General features: G+C 47.0%; 1 protein-coding gene across 1 annotated transcript in view; it reads left to right on the plus strand.

The window, feature by feature from the left end:
- The window catches only part of IGF2BP2 (insulin like growth factor 2 mRNA binding protein 2), a 120931-nt gene that overhangs the window by 70400 nt on the left and 25248 nt on the right, over positions 1–25283 (plus strand). Inside the window, exons 3-6 of the mRNA XM_084801746.1 lie at positions 17352–17400; positions 19038–19089; positions 22010–22073; positions 24240–24491. Coding sequence (XP_084657872.1) covers positions 17352–17400; positions 19038–19089; positions 22010–22073; positions 24240–24491 — 417 coding nt within the window. The remainder of the gene's footprint in view (positions 1–17351; positions 17401–19037; positions 19090–22009; positions 22074–24239; positions 24492–25283) is intronic.

Below are 25283 nucleotides of genomic sequence, written 5' to 3' on the forward strand. Positions count from 1 at the left end.
TGGCATCTTATTTTTTCCCCCCCACAAAGCAACAACTTCATTTTGCTCATTTTTCAAGAAATGTCCGTTAGATACTCAGTTCTAAGCATGTGTCTTTGTTGGTCGCTGTTAGTGGATTTGGGTTTCCAGGCAGAAAGTAGCTCTCTCTTGAGTCGCCTTACGTCACCAGGCAGCACGAGTGTTGCACTCGTACTTTCTGTCACTTGTGACCCCAATGTCTACATATCTAAAGTCTTAATAATTGTTACCACTTCAACAGCACACGATAGGGGGACCCCGTTACTTTCCATACTGCCCACTGCCCACGCCCCCAATCAAATTGTGGCACCTGTAGTTGGATCCACTGTTTATTTGCACAACCTTTGCAAATATCAAAAAGTGGAAAGCATCTTGGTTTAACAAAGAAAGTGGTTTTATCCTTGTGGACTCCCAAAAGGGCCCCGGGAGTGGGGGTGGGGGTGGGGGGCACCAAGCATCTTCAGATCACTCTGAGAACTGTGGAAAGTAATAATGAAGAGTAAGGCTTGGCGTCTCTGGCGTGTGAGTTTTGAATCTTTGCTTCTTCTGACTTACCGGCTGTGATGCTGTGACCGTTGCCTGTCATTGAGTAGGTGTGAGAAATAATGGCCACGTCCCTGAATGAGTTTGATCTGCCTGATGCTTAACTCTCAGGCTGGTGCATGCAGGATTCCATATTTAGGTTAGTGGTGGCATGGCTGATTGATTGATTGGCTGCAGAAATGCCCAAAGGCCTGCTTGCCCTAAAATTGTCTCTTCTATCAGCCTTCTAGACTGTCCAAGACATCCATTGTTACAATCGGCCCTGTAGAGTCCCAATATCATGGTAAGACACATCGTAACTGCACTCAGACTCCTGTCTGGGACGGTGGATCAGTTAACAGCTTGACGGAGACTGGTCTGTCTGGTGACCCTGAGTCCAGGCTTTGAAGGCATGGAGAGAAGATAGCGCTGATGGCAGGCTGAGGCAAGGGATACTGTGGAGCAGGGAAGGTGTGTTGGTCAGTTGGAGAGTAGCCTGGGAATGCTGATGGAGGCTCTCCCGGGACAAGGATGATGACAGGGACTCTGCCTCTCACGCAGTGGAGTGGTCCTGGCCCTTGTATGGGTTGCCGGTATGCCTGAGGTATGTGGGATCTAAGATGGAAATGGCCCTCCATGTGACCTCTAGTTGTTGGGTATAGACATTGTTGGTGCCTTGCCACAAAGCTCAGCAGTTCACACTTGACTAACGGTGGCCTTAGGTACCTCTTTACAGACCCTGATCTGACCAGCCCGTGGGCTCTGGAAGCAGGCTTGCCTGACTCTGGCATGGACTAGCTATCTAGCCTTGGCAGGGCAGCTCTGCTCCTTTGATTTAGTCTCAATAAAGCGGGGCTGCCAGTGTTCCTGAAAGGATTGTAAGTGTTAAAACAAATAGTATGCAGTAGGCAGCCAAATGCCTGGGGCCGTCCTTCTGCCAGCTCTGTTTTTCTTAAACCTCATCTCCTCATTTATAAAAAGCCCCCGAATTCTATTCAAACGTTGGCCCCTTTGCCTTCCTTCATTAAAAACAGTGTTGGTGGGGGGTGTTAAACACGGAACTGGGAGGGTTTGGTGCTCCTTCTCCCGGAACACTCCTAGCAAAGTCTTCACAAAACTGTAACCTCCCTTTCTTCCACTCTTCCTGGGGACTCAGAGCCTCTCTGCGCGTGGGTCAGCCAATCACCAATCTGTGTTTGAAGCCAGCGTCCCAGCCCAGCCCAGCTGTCTGCTCACTGTGGAGAAGCGGGGTAACCAGCTTGAAAGCAGACATAAGGCCACCACCGCTCCTCAACCCCCATGCCTCCTAAGTGTCCTGGCTTGCTGTTCTTAGAATTCCCCTTGCTTCTGGAATTACTTTTATTGTTCCTCCAATCAGTGTCTACACTTCCCCCTGTCCATATCACTTTGAGTGAGAATCTCTTTCACAACTTTCTTAGAACAGCCCCTTTTTTAAAAAAAGGTTTATTTACTTACTATGTATACAGTATTCTGTCTGCATGTACACATGCACGCCAGAAGAGGGCACCAAATTTCATTACAGATGGTTGTGAGCCACCATATGGTTGTTGGAACTGAACTCAGGACTTTTGAGAGAGCAGCCCGATCTCTTAACCTCTGAGCCATCTTTCCAGCCCTCAGAACAGCCTCTCGATTGAGGAGTTTACTCTGACATAAAAAAAAAAAAAAAAGAAAAAGAAAAAAGAAAAAAAGAAAAAGAAAAAAGAAAGCGAGCTTACTAGACTTCTTGTACACTCTCCTAGGTGGAAGGCAGCCCCATTTGAATCCTGCCTTGGCTTTTGCCTTGCAGTGTGGCCTGTTTCTGCCAACGATATTTTGTACCACCCAACAATGCTCTGGTGGTCATCTGATGCTGGAGCATGTCTCCTAAAGTTTGAAGGATGAGCTGGCGGACTCAGAGAGCTCTCCAGGAAGCTAGTCTGTTCCTGTGAGACAGCTGAGCGCCAGTGTCTGTGTGCGCCTCCGAGCCAGGGTTTCTCTGTGTTAGCCTTGGCTGTCCTGGACTCCATTTGTAGACCAGGCTGGCCTTGAACTCACAGCAATCCGCCTGCCTCTGCCTCCCGAGTGCTGGGATTAAAGGTGTGCACCACCACACCTGGTTCTCCTTTTTATACGCTCCAATCCTTTGGGTCAGTGTAGCCATCATTTGCCTCTTTGATTACATCTTTTCAAAAGCTGGTCGAAACTTTGAGAATTCTGCCTCTTTGAGGGAGCAACCTTACACCCTCTCACTTGCCGTTCCACTGAACGTAGGCACCTGGAGGTCCAAGAATTTTCTTAGTCATGGCCTCATTTGTTTCTAAGAGTTCAGCTGAAATTATTAGCTTCTGCTTGTGAATGCCTGCCTTTGGGGTGTGTACTCCATAGATGGCCTAGACATCATTGTAGGCCCAACATGGTCAGGATAGTGTCTTTGTTTGTTTGTTTGTTTCCTTTTGCTGTGATAAAATACTCCCAACAAATGCAGCTCAATGGGTAAAGGATTTATTCTCGCAGTTCAGGAGCAGAGTCCAATGTGGTGGGGAAGCCACGTTTGAAGTGGCTGGTTATATTGCATCTACAGTCGAGAAGTCAAAAGCAGTGGGCACATGCCATACTGGGCACCCTCCTCCATTTTATACAGTCCCTGACCAGAGGACGCTTCTGTCTGCAGTTAAGCTTGGTCTCCCCACATCTATCAATGTAGTTAGTGCAATACCTCATAGGCATACCCAGGGGCCCGTTTCTCAGGTGGCTCTAGGTGCTTTCAAGTCGGCAATTAACATTAACCATCACAAACCCACCCCTTGCCAACTTGACACCCAGCACACATACTTTCTAACCTATCACCTTCCGTGCCTTGTCTTTACAGGCTCATAACTGTGTTATAATGTAAAATGTATTCCGTCTGACTTTAAAAGTTCCCAGTCTCTAACAATTCCCATGCTGTAAAGGTCCCAAGTCTTATAAATGAATAAATAAATAAACACCAAGTTTCTTTATTCCAACACATAATAGCACAGAGTAAGGTCTTATTCTAGAGGAGGAAAATCAGGGAATAGCAGCAAATGATCAACCCCCACAATCCAGCGGGGCAAACGCAAAGCCCTGCAGCCCCATGTGTGGCATCTGAGGCTCATGATAAAATTGACTGGACACCCAAATGGCTTGGATAGCCCCACCTTTCCAGCTCTGCCATCTGCTGCACACATAGCCTCTCTCTTGAACTAGCTCCACACTGTGCCTGGAGCTGTCCTTGGCTCATTTCCCCACAGTACTGGCATCTCTTTGTGATTTAGCCTTTACCTTTGTAACATAAAGTGCAGGGACTCTGACCCTGGCACACATTGCCAGGTTTCAGCTGCTCTCCAGAGTCATGGAACAAGACTCCATGATCCTCTCAATTGTGCATCTTGCAGTCCTCCTACGTGAACGACCCACTGCCAGGTTCTGCGGCTGCCGCCTTGAGATAGAGCCCCCCCCCCATGGGCCACAGCTGTATATGCGTGACTATGTGTGCTGAGCCTTGGGAGCCATTCTCTTTGGAGGAGTGTGGAATCCAATCCCTCTGCCATAGTCTCGGTTCAAGCTCTTTTCAAAGAGTTTGTGCTTTCACAAGTTAGAGCCTTTGATGGGTGAGATTTTGCCCTCAGGACATCTTTCCTGCCATCCTAGTGTAGCACAGGGGAGGTTGTTCCTCTGCGATGCTGATCTTTAACAACTGTGGGTACCTTCCCAGCCACGGCCCCAAATGCTGTCCTGTCCAGAGACTCTCTCTACCAAACAAATTAGTTCAATACCTTTAAATTCCTTTTGACTCAAGTTCCGAGGACACAGACGGAAGGAAGCCAGATCACTGTAGCCCAGTTCCTGACAGAATTGTTTTTTCTTGCCTCTGAAACCTTAGGAGTTGACCTTCGCTGTCCGTTTAAGCATTCTTGTCTCCTAAACTCTTACCAGAATGGCCCATCAAGCCCCAGCATGCTTTTATTTTTTTCCCCCATAAAGCAATGGGCTCTTCCATATTTCAGCCATAAAACAGTTGGGAGGGCCTCTGCACCCCCACACGGTCAGACTCGTCACAGATTGAGCACAGCCGCAAACTTACTCCCAGTGCCAAGGTCCCTCTCACTCTTCTTACTGTGTCTGTGTTAAAAGTCCGCTGACTGAAACAACCCGAAAGAGAACGAACGGGTTTATTCTAGTATCGTGGTGTCAAAGTCCCAGTGGCAGGGATTTGAAATAGCTGGTTATACCTTATCACAGTCAAGAAGCAGAACACAGGGAATGCCTGCTGTGTTTGCTCGGCTTGCTTTCTCCATTGTATACAACCCAGAATCTTCTTCCTTTCCCCCACCCCTGCCCCCCTTGCTCAGGGAATGGTCTCCCCGGAAACTGGGATGGGCCGTCTCACATCAGTTAATGTAGCAAGATAATGCCCCACAGGCACGCCCAGCTTCTCGTTGCCCAGGCGACCCTAAAGTCTATCAAGTTGACAATATTAATCACCACGGGTAAAATTTCCTTACTTTCTCCACTCAAGTCTACCAAGAACATTCCTCTTGGATGTGTCCAGTTCTTTCCATTTTGTTCCTTCAGGTCTTGGAGTCATTTGAACATCTCCCTTTGCCTTGCCTCCCGAAACTGATCTGTGCCCTACAAACTGTGCTCCCTGCCGGGACATCCAGTGTTTGCAGACGTTCACCAGTGGTTTCCTTTACTTGTACTCACCTCACGTCCTGTGACCACATTCGGGCTAACTTCCTAGAAGCCTTGAGCTTGCTTCTCATCGCTCCCAAAATTTCAGGATCCCCCCCATATGAGTTCATATGTATTTATAGCGCCTGTTGTTACATAGTAAGGGCAAACTAGGTGGCATACAGTAAACTGTATAGTTACATGTTCTGTGGGTCAAGAACGGAAGGGATGTAGTCAAGCATTTTGTCTCTGCCCTGTGTCTGGGGCTTCTATGGGGGAGACTTGATGGCCAGGGTAATTTGGCATCTAGAGGCTCTCTCCCTCCCTCCCCCCCTCTCCTGCCCTCCCTCTGTCTTTAGCAGGTTGGAGTGGCTGGTAACTGGGATCCCAGCTGCCCTGTTGGCTGGGGTGGTGGCTTTTCTGAGTGGTTGCTTACTGTCCCTTCAGCTACAGTGGCTGAATTTTGAGAGCGTGTTCCTAAGAGAAACTTGTTGTGATGTAGCTTCAGAAATAAGAGACTCGGTTTCCCTCTGGCCAGAAGCCTGCCTGGATTTCAGAAGAGTAAATATCTCAGTAGGAGAAACAGCAAAATCATAAGGATGGGTTGGTTGTTTCTTTGTTTTGATGATGCTGTCTTTGGGAAATTCTGCCTACCACAAAATCCAGGTCAGGTAAGGGTTGAGTTGGTGAGGCCAAACAGTTCCCCAAGGGCCAACTACTTATCTGGATAGATGGGCTTTGTGCCATTTGTTTCTCTATATCTGCACTATGAGGTCAGGGTGGCACATGGCAATTATAAGAATTTATTAACAGTACGTTTTGTTTAGACTGACCTCTTGCTGTTACTGGAGCTGCGGGGTTAAAACCTGAGCCTTGGTGGACCTAATAAGTCAGGTTCAGGCACAACACACAACCTGACTTCCACCCCCAATAAGCCAGCTAAACAAGTGATAGTGAAAAGCAGAAAAGGAGATTATTTATCATGGCTGTAACGAGAAGAGGGTTAAAGGCGTCTGGTGGCTCGCCTCCTGGACAAGTCCCCTTTCTGGCTCCAAACCTAGGTGGAGGGCCACATAGTCACACAGCCTTGCCCAAGGTGTCCTGCCTGTTATTAACCCATCATTGCCTGGGCTCTAGTTTCTCCTGCAAGGCAGCCTGACAGATTGTGTCAGGACTGTGTGAGATCTCTTATAGGTGGTGGAGGGAGGGGAACAAGAGGACAAAGGACTCCTGGCTTGTACTAAGCTTTAACTTCCTCCTCCTCCCAGCGTGAGATTCCTGGAGAAGATCAGCGGGTGGGGGGTGGGGGGGTCAGTTTAACAGTGGGACAGGCAAAGGGAACAACACCGCATCTCTAGCAGACCCTTGTTCCTTCCAGGCCAGCTACACCACTTCTCCGATTGTAGCCTCAGAGGGTTCACAACTAATGGAAAGCAAGACTCTTGCTGGCTCATGGATCAAGACATTTCACTCCATAGACTACACTTGGCCCCAGTGGGTCTTCGTAGCAGTCTGTCTCCATATCTGCCTCTGCAGACCTCATCTGGGGTGCTTTGCTTATGAGTGTGTGTGGAGGGTGTCCCCCTGTGAGGCCTCGATCTGTCCCCTCCTACCCACTTCTCGACCCTAGCCCATCGCAGCCCCGCTTTGACATCACGGTCTGCTTTCTCTGTGTACTTTGGCTTCTCAACGGTTTGGGACTTTCCTGAGTTTGCCCATACCGAACCTGCCACCTGATTGGGGTCGCCAACCTTGCTTATGCTGTTTTCCCTGCAGGATAAACGCCTTTGCTCATCTTTGTACTGGATGTCTATTCTCCCTTCAGGATTAAGCTCAGCTCCCGCATCCTCTGAGCCCTGCACATCGCGCTCAGAGGCTCCACCTTGTTCTGCATGCGTTCTTTTGTCTAGTTATGTGGGGCCCTCACTTGTCTGGAAGCTCCAGCAGGGAAGAGGCTGTGTCACACTCATCCTGTGGTCCTTGGTGCCTCTTCATAACTGATGGTCAGAGATGCATCCTTCTGAGGGCTCTGGGGTATAAGCGTTAGTGCAAGTCTGGGGCAGACACTACTGCAGAGATAGTGGGGCAGAAGGAAGGTACAGAGACTTTGACATTAGATTCTTATGCCGAGCACTATTGTATTTGTTTGTCGTTGTGTGTGAAATGAAGGGACAGCTGTGCAAGCGACCCCCAAGATCAGAATCGTTAACTGGTTGATGTTTCTTTAGAGTGGGGAGGGTCGTTGGACCCTCACCTGAGATTCTGACTTCTGCCGTTCTGCAGGGACAGGGTCTCTCTGTGTGTAGCCTTGACTGTCCTGGACTCACTTTGTAGTCCAGGCTGGCCTCGAACTCACGGCCACGCCCAGCTTGTACTTTTTGCATAATTGTGATTGTTTCTCATTTACCAGAATCATAGATGCCCGTAGCTCACAGCTGTTCCCCCTCTCCACATAAACCTCAGTGGGTCCTAATTCACAACACTTAGCAAACAGTCTGTTGAAGTGTCCTCCCAGTTTAGCCAATAGGAAGCATTATCCATAGTTTATAACTCAGTCCAGGGACAAAGGCGGCACATCCCTTCAGGAAGGGGACAAACCCAGACTGTTAAAAAATGAAATCTGGTCTTGAAAGCTACTACATCAGGCAGTGTTCATGTTAATAACTGCACAGTGTTGTGATGCTCCTTGTGTCAGTGTAGATGTGTGTGTACAGGCATGTAGTGTGTGTGTGTGTGTATGTGTGTGTGTGTGTGCGCGCGCGTGTGTGTGTGTGTGTGTGTTCATTTAATTCCATAGCAGGAGGCCAGCCCTGATGTAAAGAGGCCACGCCTACTGTTTTTGTTCAGGTGTCATTTTCTAGTATCTCTGTGCCACCGCTACAAGAACTGATTGTTCGTGATTGGATCATACCACGTTGAGATTGGACAGGCCTCTGACTTTAACTTCCTTGCCTCTACTGTCCTCCGAAGCTCGCTGCAACTCCTCCTCCAACCACCAAAATGGCACAATATTCCCGAAAACCCATTGATATCTGCCCATCCTTAGGTTTGTCTCGCAGCTGGATGCAGGGCTGTGTTGGTGTGTATGGTTTGCTTCTTTCAGATGATCCAGTTTCCTTGTCCCTGGACCAAGTTCCTGGAAGGCAGAGGCTGTGGCTGTGAGCTCTGTCTGCCCTGCCCTCTGGGCTGCTCCCACAGAGTCTAAGCCGCAGGTGAAGTGCGGGGAAACCCTGTTCCTGCTTACCCTCCTCGTCTGAAGTTCAGCCCCGGGACTGGGCTTAGGAATCTGGTGGGTTTCCGTGTCCACCAAGTATGGTGGCTTTCCCAGGTGCCGGTCTGAGATGAGCCGTCTGTCCTGTGGGGCCTGGGTCACCTCTGGTTTTGTTTGCAGGGCTTGCTGTGGGTGTCTCGGGTTCTCCCTACCCTCGCTGATTCCCAGCTGCTCTGTAGGAAACTTTGCGTGTGATAGGGTTCGGGTTTTTGTTTGTTTGTTTGTTTTGTTTTGTTTTGTTTCTTCAGTTCTTCACAGTGGGCTTCTCTCTTCCTAGAGCTCACCCATCATTTTTCTTGGCTCATGGATGAGAATTTGTAACTGGCGCCGAGTGCAGATTTCTAAAACTTCTCTGAGTTCTGCCGATCGCCCCGTTTGCTGAGTCGTTAAAATTCTAATGCGCACAAGGTTCGCTGAGATGTTTGGGTCTTTATGGTCTGTCTGTAGTGCCGTTCTCTGTTCCTCACATTCTCTCTGCAGCAGGCCTGTTTTGTTGCCACGATGCTGCTACTGTGATCTGGAAGCATCTTGTTTAGCTGCCTGCACCTCACCTCACTGCCTCACATCCCAGCATTGATAAAGGCCAATGAATCTCACCAGGGTTAATTAGGTTGGGTGTTGACTCCTGTGTGCAAACTTCCTGTTGGTAGGTGTTGTGAACACACAGACGGAAGGAGCACACTTGTGTTCTTCAATGTCAGAATTTATCAACTAGCAATAAATTCACAAGATACAGCATTTTGTTGACAGCCATCTGCCAAGAAGTTCTGCATTGGCCTTTTGGCCCTGGCTGAGGTGAGCAAGGGTTCTCTTACTGCAGTCTTTTTGTTGTTGTTGTTGTTTGTTTGTTTGTTTTTCAAGACATGGTTTCTCTGTGTGACCCTGGTTGCCCTGGACTCGCTTTGTAGACCAGGCTGGCTTCTAACTCACAGCAATCCACCTGCCTCTGCCTCCTGAGTGCTGGGATTAAAGGTGTGTGCCACCACGCGTGGCTCTTTTGTTGTTGTTGTTGTTTTGAGACAGGGTTTCTATGTGTAACCTTGGCTGTGCTGGAACTCACTCTGCAGACCAGGCTGGCCTCGAGCTCACTGATCAGCCTGCCTCTGCCTCCTGAGCGCTGGGATTAAAGGCCACCACCGCCAGGCTTCGGGTGTCCTTTTTATGGGAGCCAAGTGAAGGAGAGTTGTAACCTTGCCTCAGCCTGGTGCTTCCCCAGGCCTCGTTTCCTCATATAATTTTAATACACCCGTGTGCTCATGTGGTTCCAGTTCACTTTAATAACTCCACAAAGCTGTGGCCTTCTTCAAGGAGCTGCCATTTGTCAGTCTGTGCTGTGTGGCTGTGCCAGGCAGGTGGTGCTGTTGCTGTTTTCTACTCAAGCGCATCCTCCACTAAAAGTGGAGTCAAAAGCCTTCTCTCTCTGGACAAGGTACAGTCTGAAAAACCACTGTTCTACACAAAATGGTGTAACAGGGCAGAGCTTGTCCTGATCTTTTTTTTTTTTTAATATTTATTTATTATTTATACAGTATTTTGCCTGCATGTGTACAGAAGAGAGCACCAGATCTCATTATAGATGGTTGTGAGCCACCGTGTGGTTGCTGGGAATTGAACTCAGGACTTTTAGAAGATCAGCCAGTCGTCTTAACCTCTGAGCCATCTCTCCAGCCCGGCTTGTCCTGATCTTAATAGCAGGACCTGATAGAGCCTGCCCAGTTGATAGTCTGTCAGGACAGAACCCCTGGAGACACTGTGAAGTCAGAGCTGGAATTCTGTGCTGAATCATCAGAGATGTTAGCCCTGTTGCTTGCCAGCCTTGTGCACCAGCCTTGGCAAACTGCTGCAAGGAGCCTGGGAGGGTGTGAGTGAGGACCTTGCATCTGGAAAAACAAACTCCTTTCCTTGGCACAAGCCTGATCTCTCCGAATTGTTTATAAATCACATTTTTATCCAGGAAGTTATCCCTAATTGATTTCCTTCAGATTAAATGCAGTACATGTATATGAAATTTGGAGAAAACAAATTTAGTTGTTGTTGATGTTTTTAAAGCAGTTTTTACTCTCTTTCCATAGTCTGTCTGCTTGTCTATTTTAAAAATAGATTTTTGGGATTTTTAAATGGCAAGTTTAAATCCCCACCTTGGTCTTGGTGCTAAGAAACTGATTCCAAGGCCTTGATCTCCCTAGGCAGTGTCTACCATGGAGCGATGGCCTCAGTCTCAAAGCAGATTTCCGTGTATTCAAATTGAGTGATGTTAGCTCTAGAAGCTAATTTAACCAAAAACAAACAAACAAACAAACAAAAACCAACATGTTATATTACTTTTCCATTAATATAACAAATACCCAAGGCATCTAACACAGATTTGGTCTGCGCCTGTAACAGCTGGGTTCTAGTGAGAGCCTTGGCACGTGAAGACAGTATTACACCAGTGACCATGTGGTTCTATTTTGAAAAAGGAGAGTAAGAACTGCCAAAAGAGTCACAAGGCAGTGCCTCACGTTCCCAGTGACCCGGGGACCTTCCATTTGGCCTTATTTTCCAAAGGTCCCCTTGCCTCCATACCCGTGTGTTCCCCTGCCTCCTACACCAGACTTTAATCCTAAGGGACCTTCAAGGGTTCCAGCACCTTCTGAGACGACAACGTTATCCTTGCATTGGTATCTCTTTCTGTCTCCTTGTTCTTCCGTCTGTTGCCTTGATGACAGACTGGTTTGCTCTGTAGCCAAGGCTAGCCTTGTGCCGTGGGCTCTTTCTGCCTCAGGTTCCAGAGAGCTGGGATTACAGGTGTTGGCCCCTCCTGCCTTCCCTGTGTTACCTTTTTGGCTCACCTAGCATCATGATAAATAGCCATTAAAATGCTCTCCATTGCATCACAGATGCTTCCTAGGTGTTTGTCAGTCCTTGTACGGCCGGTGACACTTGGAGAGCTAAGCACAGGGGACAGAGTATGGGGTGAGGAGAAGAGCTTCTTCAGCATGCTGTGTCACAGTGAAGGTGCCCTGCAGACAGTCGACACACACCTGCCCCAGCTTTCCCTGGGTGCTGTCTGCCTTTCCTAGAGTCTATTACATCCTAAGGATAGGATACAGGCACAGGTATTTAAAGATGGTTTGCTTTTAGCAGAAAACGAACCCTAAAAAATGGACTGGGAAAAGATAAGGAGCCTGGATTTAGCAAACAACTGTAAGTTACATCCTGCTGTTTGTCACAATGGTGGCTGTTGTGTCACTCCCTGGAAAGGACGCTATCAATAGCTTTTCTTCCTTCGCTGTTGCACCCCAGTGTGCAGGTGTTCAGCCTTTTGAGGTCGTGACATGGTGCCGGCTGCGAGTGTGTTGGGCCACATTCACAGCTACCCTGGGTTGCGTGCAGCCCACAGGCTTCTGGTTGGACCACCCGAAAGGACTGACTTCTAATAGATCTTTAGCAGCATTTGTTCCATCACTTGGTAACGCTTGTTTAAATGTAAAGATCATCCTAGACTGCAAATCAATCTCAGGGCTCCAGCCCTCAGTGTGGGTGAGGTGGGACCTCCTGCCGGGACACGATCTGATTGGCTGGTGAGAGGAGCTCATGTGGGGTGTGTGTGTGTGTGTGTGTGTGTGTGTGTGTGTGTGTGTGTGTGTGTGTGTGAGAGAGCCAGAGTTTAAAGTCATATTCATCATCATGACTGTAATGACAAAGACTGTGGGTGTAGTTTTTATTTTGGGGGGGAAGTAAAATGGTTTATAGTGTGGAATGGAAGAAAGTGGCTTGTCATCAGTAAAATGGAGTGACACCTGTAGGCAGCAGGTGCTCCTGTGGCCGCTGGTCGCTGAACATTGCTGTGGTCCTACCTTCTGGGGCCCGAGAGGAAAAGCGAGAAGGATGCTGGTAGCAGCGGAGGAGGCACAGGGTAGATCCAAGCGTAGCTTAGAGAAATCAGTGGGCATGATGCTGAGGAGGGCTCGGTTCCCGGTGACTGGGTGAGCATGTTCGGGTACCACGTGAGGCAGTCCTTATATATTCAGATGGTTCTTCATTACTTCCTGAACTCACTGCTATATGCAAATATCTGTGCCCTAGTTAGTCTTAATTGCAGATTCTTTAAGTCAGTGCCCGTATAAAGGCAGTTAATCGCTTTTCTAGAAAAGGGTTTTGTTAAGCACATGATGGCACACGCTTGCAATCCCAGCACTCAGGAAACTGAGACAGGAGGATCTTGCGTTTGAGGCAAGCCTGGGCTACACAGCCAGTCAAAGGCTGGCCTGAGCTGCATTCTAAATCCATGCCTCAGAACACCGCCCTCCCCAGCACACAACAGGACTTTGTCGCAGCAGAGAGAAAGAGACTACGTAGAATGCTTGCTTTCTTCCCCCTGTGTTTCAGCCTTGGACAGCCGAAGCAAGTGTGCGTCTTTGGGATGCGCAAAGGCAGACACATTCTTTGTATCAGTGTCTCACGTTCTTGAATTCAAATGCATTCGTATTTGAGGCAATGCATGAATGTCCTTACCCTTAGCAGAGAACCCTCTGGAATTTTTCCCACCTATATTTTGGGGGAGGATCTCAAACTTGATCTTGCCTCATGAGGCATGACACAGCCTGCCAAAACTGAAGCAGGTAATTTTCCACGTGTCCTCACCTATGGGGACGTTTTCAGAGTGGCCCTTCCTGGAGGAGAGATGGGATGGTGAAGATCTGCAATGAGGTTACTGTTGAAAGGAAAAGCCACACGTTCATTCCTGAGCCCAGTTGTTTATCTGAGGGAGTGCATCCTACCCAGGATCTATTGAAACAAAATATGTACTTGGGATAGAAAATTTTGTGGTTGAATTGGCAACTCCAGTGTGACAGTCTAAGAGTAAATATTTAAATATAGAAAGCAAAACACTGCCATCCCCTAAGGGACTTGGCTTGTTTATCTGAGAAGTATTGACAGTGCTCACCATGCTACTGGGAGTGATAAGGCTTCAATGGGACGCACAGAAGGGGAAGCCTTCCCGATAAAAACTGAAGGGTGTTTTGCATGCGTCTTTGAGACTTTATTAGTCTGCGTCCCATTAAACTACTGGAGGGTCGGGAGAGAGAGTATCGGTGAGCCCACAGAGAAGACTGCGAAAGCCAAAGCTATTTTCTTTTATGTTGAAAAAAAAAAAAGAGTTGAGGAGATGAGTGATGGAGATGATGTGGAGAGGTAGTTGGAAATTCTGCATCTGGCTGGGCAGGCAGAAGGAAGAAACACAGCAACACTGGCCCTGCCTTGAGCATTTGAAACCCCAGAGCCCTCCCCCAGTGACCTCCAACAAGGCCACTCCAAGGCCACACCTCCTAATAGTGCCACTCCCTATGAGCCAGTGGAGCTATTTTCATTCAGACCACCACAAAAACTCTAGGTCTTAATCAGAGGTCTTAATCAGAGATATCTCTTTTCTCAGCAAATGGAGGCCCAGAGACCAGAGGCTGCAATATATTGAGGCTAGTGGAGGGCTCAGCCCAAGATACAACCCATTTAAGACTTGAGAAATGTTGCAGAAAAGAGGGTAGAAAGATTATAGAAATTTGAAAGTAAAGAGACAGGCTGCAGAGGTGGCTCAAAGGTTAAGAGCAGTGGCTGCTCTTCCAAAGGTCCTGAGTTCAATTCCCAGCAACCACATGGTGGCTCACAACCATCTATAATGAGATCTGGTGCCCTCTTCTGGTGTGCTGGTGTACATGCAGGCAAGGACACTGTATACATAATCAGTAAAGGAGAAAGACCAACACCAACCCAGCTACAAACGCTTCGGTCTATAGTGGTAACCTGACTGCGAGATGCGCTGATGATGTAGTGAGTGGCGCAAAGCCTGTAGGAGTAACCAGTCAATGCCTCGTGCGCTTTACGGCCCACCCTGTGAGTTGAACCCTTGCTGACACTGAGCTGGTGGCCAAGGACCTGAGACTGGATAGGCCAGCCACCTAGGGGGAAAACCAAATGCTACTGTTCTGCTAAAGATCAACAGAATTCTGCTTTACTCATAGCTAGTGCCTTGCTCCGCCATCATAGTGTACATGTGGGCATACCTACTCCTCAGTGCCCTGGATTACTGAGCCACATCTCCAGCCTCATCTTACTTGTTAAAAAAAAAAAAAAGTCAACAATGAAAACACTTATAGTAGCTGGGAGCCTTAGAAAGGAGACTCTGGCTTCACAAATTCAGGGCTATCCTTGGCTACATAGTAAATTCAAGCCAGCCACAACAACAGCCCGTATGTTGTGATTTGCACTGGGGTGGGGGGTGGAGGGGCAGGCCAGGGAGGGAGATTTGAGGCTGTTGGTGTGGCTCAGTGGCTGAAGAGTAAAATCTGCTCTTTCCAGGGACTCCAATTTCAGGTTCTAGCACCCTTGTTGGTTGGCTCACAACCACCCTGTAACCCCAGTCCCATGGGATCTCATTCTGGCCTTCATGGGCACCCATACATAGTATACGTACACCACCACCACACACACACACACACACACATACACACATTCACACAACTACTACATTTAATTAAAAATAAATAATTTAGGGCTGGAGAGATGGCTCAGAGGTTAAGAGCACTGACTGCTCTTCCAGAGGTCCTGAGTTCAGTTCCCAGCAACCACATGGTGGCTCACAACCATCTATAATGTGATCTGATGCCCTCTTCTGGCCTGCAGGTGTACATACAGGCAGAGCACTGTATACATAATAATAAATAAATAAATCTTTTTTTAAAAATAAAAAATAAATAAATAATTTACAAAGCCAGGATCAACTTAAGTAGTAATTGGTTTTCTGTAACAGCATGCCTTGGAGGGCTCCCTGTGTGTGTACGTGTGTGTATGTGCCTACTCCATTTTTACAGCTGTGTGTACGCTCTCACTTAGCATCTGCTGGTAGACAGGTGTGCAGTAGCTGTCCTTGTTCAAATATCCTTGAGCTCATGAGGGAGTTTCTTGCTATGGACTATCTTCTTGGTTGGCAGTTAAAGGCAATATTTATACCTGGAAATAAGCATTTTTTCCCCTATCCTAATTTCTTAAATTCTGATGGCTTTTCTACAAATGGGTTTGGTGACATCTTCTGTGGACATTCCTTTGCAGTCACCACAGGCATGCATCTTTTTTTAAGTGTGAGAAACCTGCCTTCACAGCACCGTGACAAAGTGGCTCTTGACTCCTCCTCCTCCTTCTGCTTTTTCCATCCTGACCCAAGACGTGAGGTTCTGCAGCCTGGGCCATACTAGGCATTAGCACAGCACATTCACACGCCAACAGTTACACAGCAGCTCACATGTGTGATCCCAGCACCAGCCAACCTCATATACCTGATGGCTTTCAGGAGCTCCACCTGGGGAAGAGGACCCATCAGTCTACAGAGGCGCAAGGCCACCTGCCTCTGCGGGAACGGCACCTCAGGCTGTCCTCTGGTCTGCAAACATACTTTCTCATACCGCTTGTGCACAAAGGAAATGAGGCCCTCACTTCACTGGTTTTCCTATTCTGTGCTATTTTTCCCCCTCCTCTCTCTCTGCTTAAATCTCAGCATTTTTCCCTGGAGGCCATTGCTTGAATTGAAGTCATGGGGAACCATGTGACTTTGTACAGCCACTGTTTGGTAATACTGACATAAGAAAGAGGGGGAAAGGATTGGGGGATCCACTGTGGGCACCACACGTCTTCTCCAGAATCCCCCAAAATGAGTGTTTATGGAATTTGAGCTCAGTGAAAATATTGCACCTCTGGGTACCAATGAGTCGTCTTCTCACGGTTTACCACTATCTCAGAAAATCCTGCAATGAATGTTGGTATAAAGAGCCTGGGTAACAAGGCCTAGCTCGAGTTTTTTTTTCTTATGTAATTTTAATGCTTATATTAAAAAGCAGAAGATGACTGAATCATTTAGAGCCATCAGACTAGCAGGATGTCCTAATAAAGACTTCGAAATAAAAAGTAGTGAAAGGTCTAAATGCCTGTGTTAAGGAAAATGGTTGGATGAAATAAATGTCGGGACATTCATGGGGTAGAAAATAGAACGGGGGGTGCTGAAGAGATGGCTCAGGGGTTAAGAGCACAGGCTGCTCTTCTGGAGGTCATGAGTTCAAGTCTCAGCAACCACATGGTGGCTCACAACCATCTATAATGAGATCTGGTGCCCTCTTTTGGCCTGCAGGAGTACATGCAGACAGAATACTGGATAGATAGATAGATAGATAGATAGATAGATAGATAGATAGATAGATAGATCTTTTTTAAAAAGGAAAGAAAGAAAACAGAATGAGGATGCTTTCTCCGTAAGATAGGAATATTGTCAGTGTGCTGCTGTTAGTGAGAAAGCAAGGTGCAGACTGCGGGGAGCATGTATTTAATGAAACAGTATTGAAATGAGCGTGAAGGACACGCGGAAACAAGTGCTGGTTTAAATTTTGAAATGCAGTTTGACATGAAACAAAATCCGATTTTGTTTAAGCCCGAAGCATTTGTGACTTTACCCACTGTGTTTGAGCCAAGGGATGGGAAGGATCAGTTGCAAGCATACATATTTTGAGAGAATAATTGTTGAAGCAATATGTGATGGTTTAGCCTCCTACTTTGGTAGGAAATTGGAAACTTACGTCTGTTTTTAAATTGTAGTTTCTTTAACTTGTTCTGGTGTCTGGATTTTTTTCCCAACCTCTCAAGGTAATTGGAAACCTTAACACATAGTGCCTGTTTACTCTTCGTATAGGAATGGTCTGTGAATGGCTTGGTAAATAAGGCGGACAGTGAACTTGGTCTCCATCTTACGTCTGGTTTTGTTATTTGCCGAAGTTGGAGTGTGTGCTGAAAATGTTGTAAACTGGTCGTGTCTTTACAGGAGCAGAAAAATCCAGATTCGAAACATCCCACCTCACCTGCAGTGGGAGGTAAGCCCCGGCATCCAGCTGCCCCGTGGCTAAGCTTCCTTTTACTTGAGGAATTTAAGGCTGTCAGACTTTCTCCCAGAACCTCGGGGCACTGTCCTTTCCTTCCAGTGTGGGGCACACAGAGTGAGTTAGAGGTTGTGTTTATCCTTTGACAGTGTGCTCTCGGACCCCTCGCAGTCAGCTCCCTTGGGTCCAGGCCACGGAGCAGCAGCAACAGCAGCAGCAGCAGCAGCAGCAGCAGCAGCAGCAGCAGCATACCAGCCTTTCTGTGATTTTTATCCCATGATGCCATGAACAATTTTGATCTTTTCCCATTCCGATTGGCTGAGTCACCAGGAAGCCTATGGAAACAAAGTTCTTCCTTAGAGTAGATTTTTTTTCCCTCTGTTTTTTGTTTGTTTTGTTTTGAGTTAGTCACTGTGAGAACAGATAAGATATATTTTCAGAGCACTGAAAGTTAGAAGATTGCTATCTTAATATAAAATACAGTAGAATGCAAGGGGTGGCCTCACTGTTCAGAGCAAACTGCCCCAACCCACAGGAAACCAAAACAGCCTGGAAGAAAGCTGTATTTTATCTCTGTCTTGGAAGAAAGGAAGAAAGGAAAGGCCTGAGCTGGAGAGCCTGGCTCAGTGGTTAAGAGCCCAAGCTATCACTGCAGAGGATACAAGTTCAATTTCCAGTGGGCAGCTGACAATTAATTACTTATAACCTCAGATCCAATCTTCTGGTCTCAGCAGGCACCTGTCTTCATGTGTGTGTGAGCTCATGTACACACATGCACACACACACACACACACACACACACACACACCTCTAAAATACAAAACAACCAGGCACACTGCTATGTGACTTTAATTCTAGTGCTTAGGAGGCTGAGGCAGACAGATTTCTTGAGTTTGAGAGTCTAGCCTGGTCTACATAGGGATTTCCAGGCCCAGCCAGAGATACCGACAGCCGGACTCTATCTCAAAAATAAACCTGGAAAAAAGAACAAACTTGAAAGATATTTATTACTTTTTATGTGTATGTATGTGTGCTTGTGCGGGTCTGCGTGCAGCACACGCGTGCAGGAACACGTGAGGCCAGAGCGGTCAGTTGATCCCTTGGACCTCAAGTGGTTGTGAGCTGCCATGTGGGTGTGAGGAAGGAGCTCAGGACCTCTACATGAGTAGTGTGCACTCTGTACTGCCATCTCTCTATCCTTAACTTGGTTTTGGTTTTGGTTTTGTTTGTTTACTACGGAAAATCTGAAGCGTGCACAGTCTGTTTCTTGAAGACGTCAGGAGATCCCCCGGAGGAAAGCCGAAGGGAGGGTTGTTAAATCCCCTATACAAGACTTATCCTGTGCTCTGCCTTTCAATTCAGCAGCACGGTGCTGGTCACCATAGGAATATGACTGATCAGTTACCAAGACGCAGAAATTGTGCAGTGTCACCTTAGTGAGTAGCCTGTTGGGGACCAGTCAGCAGAAAAACGCCCTGACTGCTCAGACTGTCGAGTTCTGTTTAGTTATGGAAGCCCCCAAGTGCAGGCTCACGCACATGACTCCCGCAGACTTGACGTAGCGGTTCGGTTCGATTGCAGAGGGAAGTCGCTGTCTTTTTTTGTCATCTTCTCTTCCTGTATCTTTACAGGTGTTGGATGGACTGCTGGCCGAGTATGGGACAGTGGAGAACGTAGAGCAAGGTAATAAGTGAGGAAGTGAGGAAGCTCGCCTCCTGAACTTTGGGGAAGACCTAGTCTTCTATTCCTTATAGGTTGGGGGTCATCGGGGAGAGGCAGCAAGTCCCATCGCCCCTCTGGTGTAGGGTTTGTACACTTGTCTGTCAGAGGCATCTGAGTCTGTCCGTCATCCATCTCCGTGTACCTGTAGAGTTTAGTTGTCCAAGGAATATTATTTCAGGGTCTCTCTACGTAACCTGGTTGGCTGGAACTCACTATATAGACCAGGCTGGCCTCCAACTCGCAGAGACCTAGCTGCCTCTGTCTCCGAGTGCTGGGATTACAGGCGTGGCCACCACTCCCGGCTTTCAGGCTTATTAATACTTGTGGTGAGCTAAGTGCTGGACAAGCACAGTTGGAGTGGGGCAAGCTTAATGCCTCTGAAGATAGTTGGGTTGGCACTGCTGTTGTTACTTAACTAACTCCAGCTCACTAGAAGGCGAGAGCACAACCTAATGTCTGTTTGCTGTGAGATAAGACTTCCACACTGAGATTCTTGGAGCACTTAGGGTTGACCACTTGTGGGCAGGGGGCGTGGGGCGTGGCTCACAAATGAACAATCTCTGAGTGGCTTTGTGTATCTCAGGAAATACTTCCTTCTCTACTTGTTATTAGCTGAAGCCTGAAGCACTTGTTTGTTTTGTTTTGTATTTTGAGACAGGGTTTCCTCTGTGTAGCCTTGGCTGTCCTGGTTTCACTTTGTAGACCAGGCTGGCCTCGAACTCACAGAGATCCGCCTGCCTCTGCCTCCCCGAGTGCTGGGATTAAAGGCATGTGCCACTGTGGCTGGTGCCTAAAGCACTTTTTAAGGAGGACTAAAAAGGCACCAGAAGCTGCTATCTTACATAGCTCTTTAGGAGTCCCCGAAAGGTGGACCCCTAAGATCCTGACAATGAAGACGCCAAAGTATGGTAAGGATTATTTTTACATTGGCCCTGATGGCTTAATGCCTGCAAACTGAGCTTCACCAACTGACCCTCACTGACTCCATTTTCCATCTTGTATAAAATGAGCTCACAATTTCTCCCCTTTCCTCGATGGTTGAAGGGTCACGTGGCTCAATGAAAACCTGTCTATGAATTTCATAAACTATAAGGGATCATACAGTCCCCAGGAGATCATATAGGATCTGATTTCTCACAAACGATCCAGTCTGTCAGTGTGATTAACATACTTGCTTTGAGGCAGCAGTTGTTTGGGGTGATCTCCCCTCGGTGATTCAGAACATGGCTCTGTTTCTTACTGCTGCTTGCCGGGGCGCGGAGTTGAAGGGAAAGCGCTCAGAAGAAAACTTTCTAAAAATTCTGTCCTCATAGCTGGGTAGGATGGTGGCGCATGCCTTTAATCTCAGCACTCTGGAGGCAGAGGCAAGCGGATCTCTGTGAGTTAAAGGCCAGCCTGATCTACAAAACAAGTCCAGGACAGCCAGGACTTGTCTTTAAAAGAAAAAAAAATCTGCCCTCAGTTCCACCTCCTTATCATTGAACGGAAGACATTCTCGTAGGAGAGTGAGCAAGATGGCTTCACAGGTGTGAACTTCAGAACAGTTTTTAAGAACCAGTACCTGATCTGGATGTGGTGGCACATGCCTGAAATCCCGATTTTGAGGAGATGGAGACAGATTAGCAGCTGGAACCATGAGACCAGTCCAGGCTGTTGCTCCCTGAGGACGAGGTGTTCAGGGGCACTGGGACAACACGCAGCCCTGCAGCACCTGCACGTTGGTGACTGCCCATGGCGACAACACGCAGCCCTGCAGCACCTGCGCACTGGTGCCTACCCAGCTTCCAGCACCTCAAGACACAAACTGTTGTGCTGTTCTTTTTGGCTGGTTCTGTGGCTGATCTCTGACCCAGCAGAGCCTATCAGTAGAGTCTTAGGAACATGAACTTAATGAGCAATGAAATAAACCACCTACATGGAGCTCAGCTTTGTCTAGAATCAAAGAACCATGTGACTTGCAGAAGACAAACATCTTTGAAGAACAGAGGATATTAGTAAAAAATAAAAATAAAAATCAAAAGCGAGGGCAAAATTAAGGATCCATGATTCCCAGAGGATGCCTTTTCTGGGACCAAGTCTGCAGCCTTCTCTGTCCATCTAGAAGGCTACAGACAGGAAAACTTTAACATTCTGTGTGTTTTAGCTAACAATTAAAATAAAAAATAAATAGGTGTAGAAGAATAGTTTGAAATATGAAAAACAAAGAATTGTGGCATTTTTTTCTTTCTCTAATTTTTCTCTGTGTCATGTCCTTCCACCCACTTTTCCTCTGTGACTTTAGCCTGAAGAAGTAATTCAGAAGGGTACAACATCAAATGGTGTTTGCCAATGGAGGTGACTTGGCAGCACTTTAGGGTGGCAGTACCGGGCCCAGCACACTCCCCGGTGACTAATGGTGAAGCAGTTCATGGCCCAATAGCTTCCTGCCGTTCTATGCGAATATTAAAAGTGAAAACACATAAAATAAACACACTCAGACAATTCCCATGCACATGCTCACTCAGAAGTACTTACAGAATAAGTGAGACAGAGGGCAGCATGTTATGTGTGCAATTGATTGCAGTGATAACAGACATGTCACTCACAAGTTCTGTAAATACAGGTTAACAAGCATAGAGGTGCACATAACTACAGTTAAGATGGTATAGTGTTCAGTACTCGGGAAGCAGAGGCAGGTGGATCGCAGTGAGTTCGAGGCAGCCTGGTCTACAAAGTGAGTCCAGGACAGCCAAGGCTACACAGAGAAACCCTGTCTCAAAAAAAAAAAAAAAAAAAAAAGACAGTACAGCATTTTGTGCATCTTCCTCCGGAGTTAGCCTCCGTTGGACCATAGGGCGATAGCTATTTTAAAATGATGATGTAGTTTTCATTTCTTTCCTAGTTAACACAGATACAGAAACTGCTGTTGTCAACGTCACCTATACAACAAGAGAAGAAGCAAAGATGTAAGTGGGGTTGGTTATGTTTCCTTGCAGGTTTATTTGGGTTTCTCTTCGGTTTCCTTTGGGGTCTCCATCTGGAAACCTTTTCAGAGAAGACAGGTGTCAGCCAGCCCGTCCATGTTCTCCTGGTGTTCTTGCCTCCTTTGGCATGTCAGTGCCACCCCCGGGGTTGGCGCTAGGCTGCTGGTGACTGCACAGAGACTGTCTTGAACAGTGTCGCACCTTGGCATCGACAGAAAGACAGGAACGTGTCAGGAAGAGAGGACCAGCTTTATGACACCGCGCCTATATATGTGCTGCTTTGGCAAACTTCACGGGGCCCCTTTTCCCCCCAGAGTGTGCTCCGTTCTCCACGAGGAGTGAGCACAGCCTTGTGTCCACAGTCACCGGATGGAGGCTAAAACAACAGTCTTTCCTGTGTATAATATTAAAAAGAGGATCCGCCTCAGTGACAATGGCAGGCTTGGTGGTCCGGGAGTGTTCCACCCATGGGCCTGGCTCGGACTCCCTGCTCTTACCCCATTCATTACTGTGTTGCTCCAACAATGATTAATTTTGAGTTTACTATTAATAGATTTGGGATTCAGTTTTAAGTAATAGCAAAAAAAAAAAAACCAAAAAACAAAAACAAAAAAAAACCCAAAACACAAATTTCTTTTGCTTTTTATCTTTTGGGCTTTTGTGGAAGAGGGTGAATTGAGCCATGGACCACTGTGCCTAGCTAAGAAGGTTCTCTTGGGAGGACGTCCTTGAAGTGCCTCATAGGCTTTGTCACTTAGAAGTATAGCAAGTGGTCCTACTTCATGGCCGTGGCATATAGCCCAGTGTATGCCCATCCCCAAGGTAATAGCATCCCTGCTCTTGTAGTTTTAAGCAAATGTGAAGATACAGCTTATCTGTTTTCATACCAGCAGCCTTCAGGAAGCTAACTGTCCATTGCTAACAGTGCGGGTCCATCCACCCTGAAGCTTGGCAGCCACCATAGCCACAGCCCAGCACCATCTGGGTGGTGTCTACACATTGTTCTCTCACCTTCATTGAATTTGGAAGGTTCTGTTTTGTAATGAATTTGCAAATGCTCAATGTTACCCTTGTAGGATTGCTGTAGAAACATGTAAAGGCATTGTCCCATGTTAAGGCACTGTCCCATTTCATGTGTGATTTTTAAATACAATAACGGGCTGGAGAGATGGCTCAGTGATTACGAGCACTGCCTGCTCTTCGAAAGGACCCGGGTTCAATTCCCAGCACCCACATGGAAAGTCACAACTGTCTGTAACTCCAAGATCTGACACCATCACACCACAGCACATAAATTAAAATTAAATAAAAAATATTTTTAAAAAAATAAATAAATATAATAACAAATTGTGTGTGATAGTTATCTTTAGATAATCTGTAACCCTGAGAGTTAAGGGCATAAGTGTATACCCTGGCAGCTATAGAATAAATAGTAAATATTGAAACATTGCCAGATGGACCCTGGGCCGTCTAGTCTCTGAGTATTTGCCCCAGAAGAGGAGCTATAACTTCACACTTGTCTGTGGCAACACATGTTCTAGGAGATTGGGCATAACTTACAAACTCACAAGGCAGGCTCAACAGTCAAAGCTAGAGTGAACTCGAAGAAGGCTGGCCTCCTTTTTAAAGTGTCAAGTGGAGTGGGTGGTGAATTATATAAAAATATTTGATCAAGGAAAATGTTTATAGACTGTCAGCTAAATTTTAAGGATTAGAAACATTACATGCATTTTTAATACATTTTAGTAAAATAAAGATAGAGAAGATATAGTTTTTTAATTTACGCTTATGTGTTTCTGAATTTCTCAAATATATTTAAATTTCGTGATCTGACTAAAATAATCATGATGATGTATTACGGTTAAAAAGAAAGTAATAATTTTGGACCCTTATCTACAATTTTGGTGTGAGCGGGTTTAGTCTTTGGTTGTGGGAAAGAAGAGCAAACTGCAGAACTGTATCTATGCCACCTGGTGCTAAGTCCTGCGAGAGCTTGCTTAATTGTTAGCTGAGCCTGCAGGGGCCGAGGTGGTATTTGTCTTGCTCACCCCTGTACCCTTCATGCTTGGCACGGGGTTACCACGTAAATGGCCAGCGAGAGTCTTTTCTGAACTCTTCGGCCAGCTTTTCTACCCTGCTGTGTTACAGAGCCATCGACAAGCTCAGTGGGCGTCAGTTTGAGAACTACTCCTTCAAGATTTCCTACATCCCCGACGAAGAGGTGAGCTCCCCTTCACCCCCTCATCGAACCCGGGAACCAGGCCACGGCCCCGGGAGCTCTCCTCAGGCCAGACAGATTGATTTCCCGCTGCGGATCCTGGTCCCCACCCAGTTTGTTGGTGCCATCATCGGAAAGGAGGGCTTGACCATAAAGAACATCACTAAACAGACCCAGTCCCGGTACGTGCCTCCGGGGTTTCCTTCGATTACTTCTCAGGGGTCACCTGTATCCCATCTCAGCCACCCTCTCAGGTCACCTGTAGCTGCGGTGGGAGGCTGTGCCATATCACGGTGTCCACGCTAATGACGCAGTGAAGAGCACGAAGGACCTCCAGGAAGGGTGGTCCCTTCTGTGCCACGACGTGAGCACAGCTCATCCCCCGGCAGCTGGGTCGCAGGACGTTCAGGTCTGGGCTCCATCTTCCTGCTGAGTCAGACTTCGGGTAGCCATTCTGTAGACTGTCCAGGTTTCCTAACGTAGAAGGATTACAAGTAGGATGTTCACTTTTAATACATTTTAGTAAGTAGTATATAATAGAGATAGGGAGGAACAGAATGAGAAGCTAATTCGTGCTTACGTGTTCCTGGGTTTCTCAAATATATTTAAATTCTGTGATATGATTAAAATAATCATAAAGACTTGTTACGATTGAAAAGACAGTAATAATTTTGGACCCTTTGGGTCGGATACAAAGGTAGACGGACACCAAAGGGTCCAAAATTACTACTTTCTTTTCAATCATAACATGTCTTCATGATTATTTTAATCATATCACGAAATTGAAATATATTTGAGAAATCCAGGAACACGTAAGCACGAATTAACTATAGGGAAGATGCTTAAATCTCCTTCAGAAGGGCAAATAGAGTAGACACCGGAAGCAGCTGACCAGATTGAACAGAGTGGGATCCGACCGTAGAGGTCCTCTGAAAGACCCCACCCATCAGGGGATTGCAGCAGATGCTGAGACT

Source organism: Acomys minous, assembly GCF_964271855.1.
Source record: "Acomys minous genome assembly, chromosome: 11".
In the NCBI taxonomy this organism is placed as follows: domain Eukaryota; kingdom Metazoa; phylum Chordata; class Mammalia; order Rodentia; family Muridae; genus Acomys; species Acomys minous.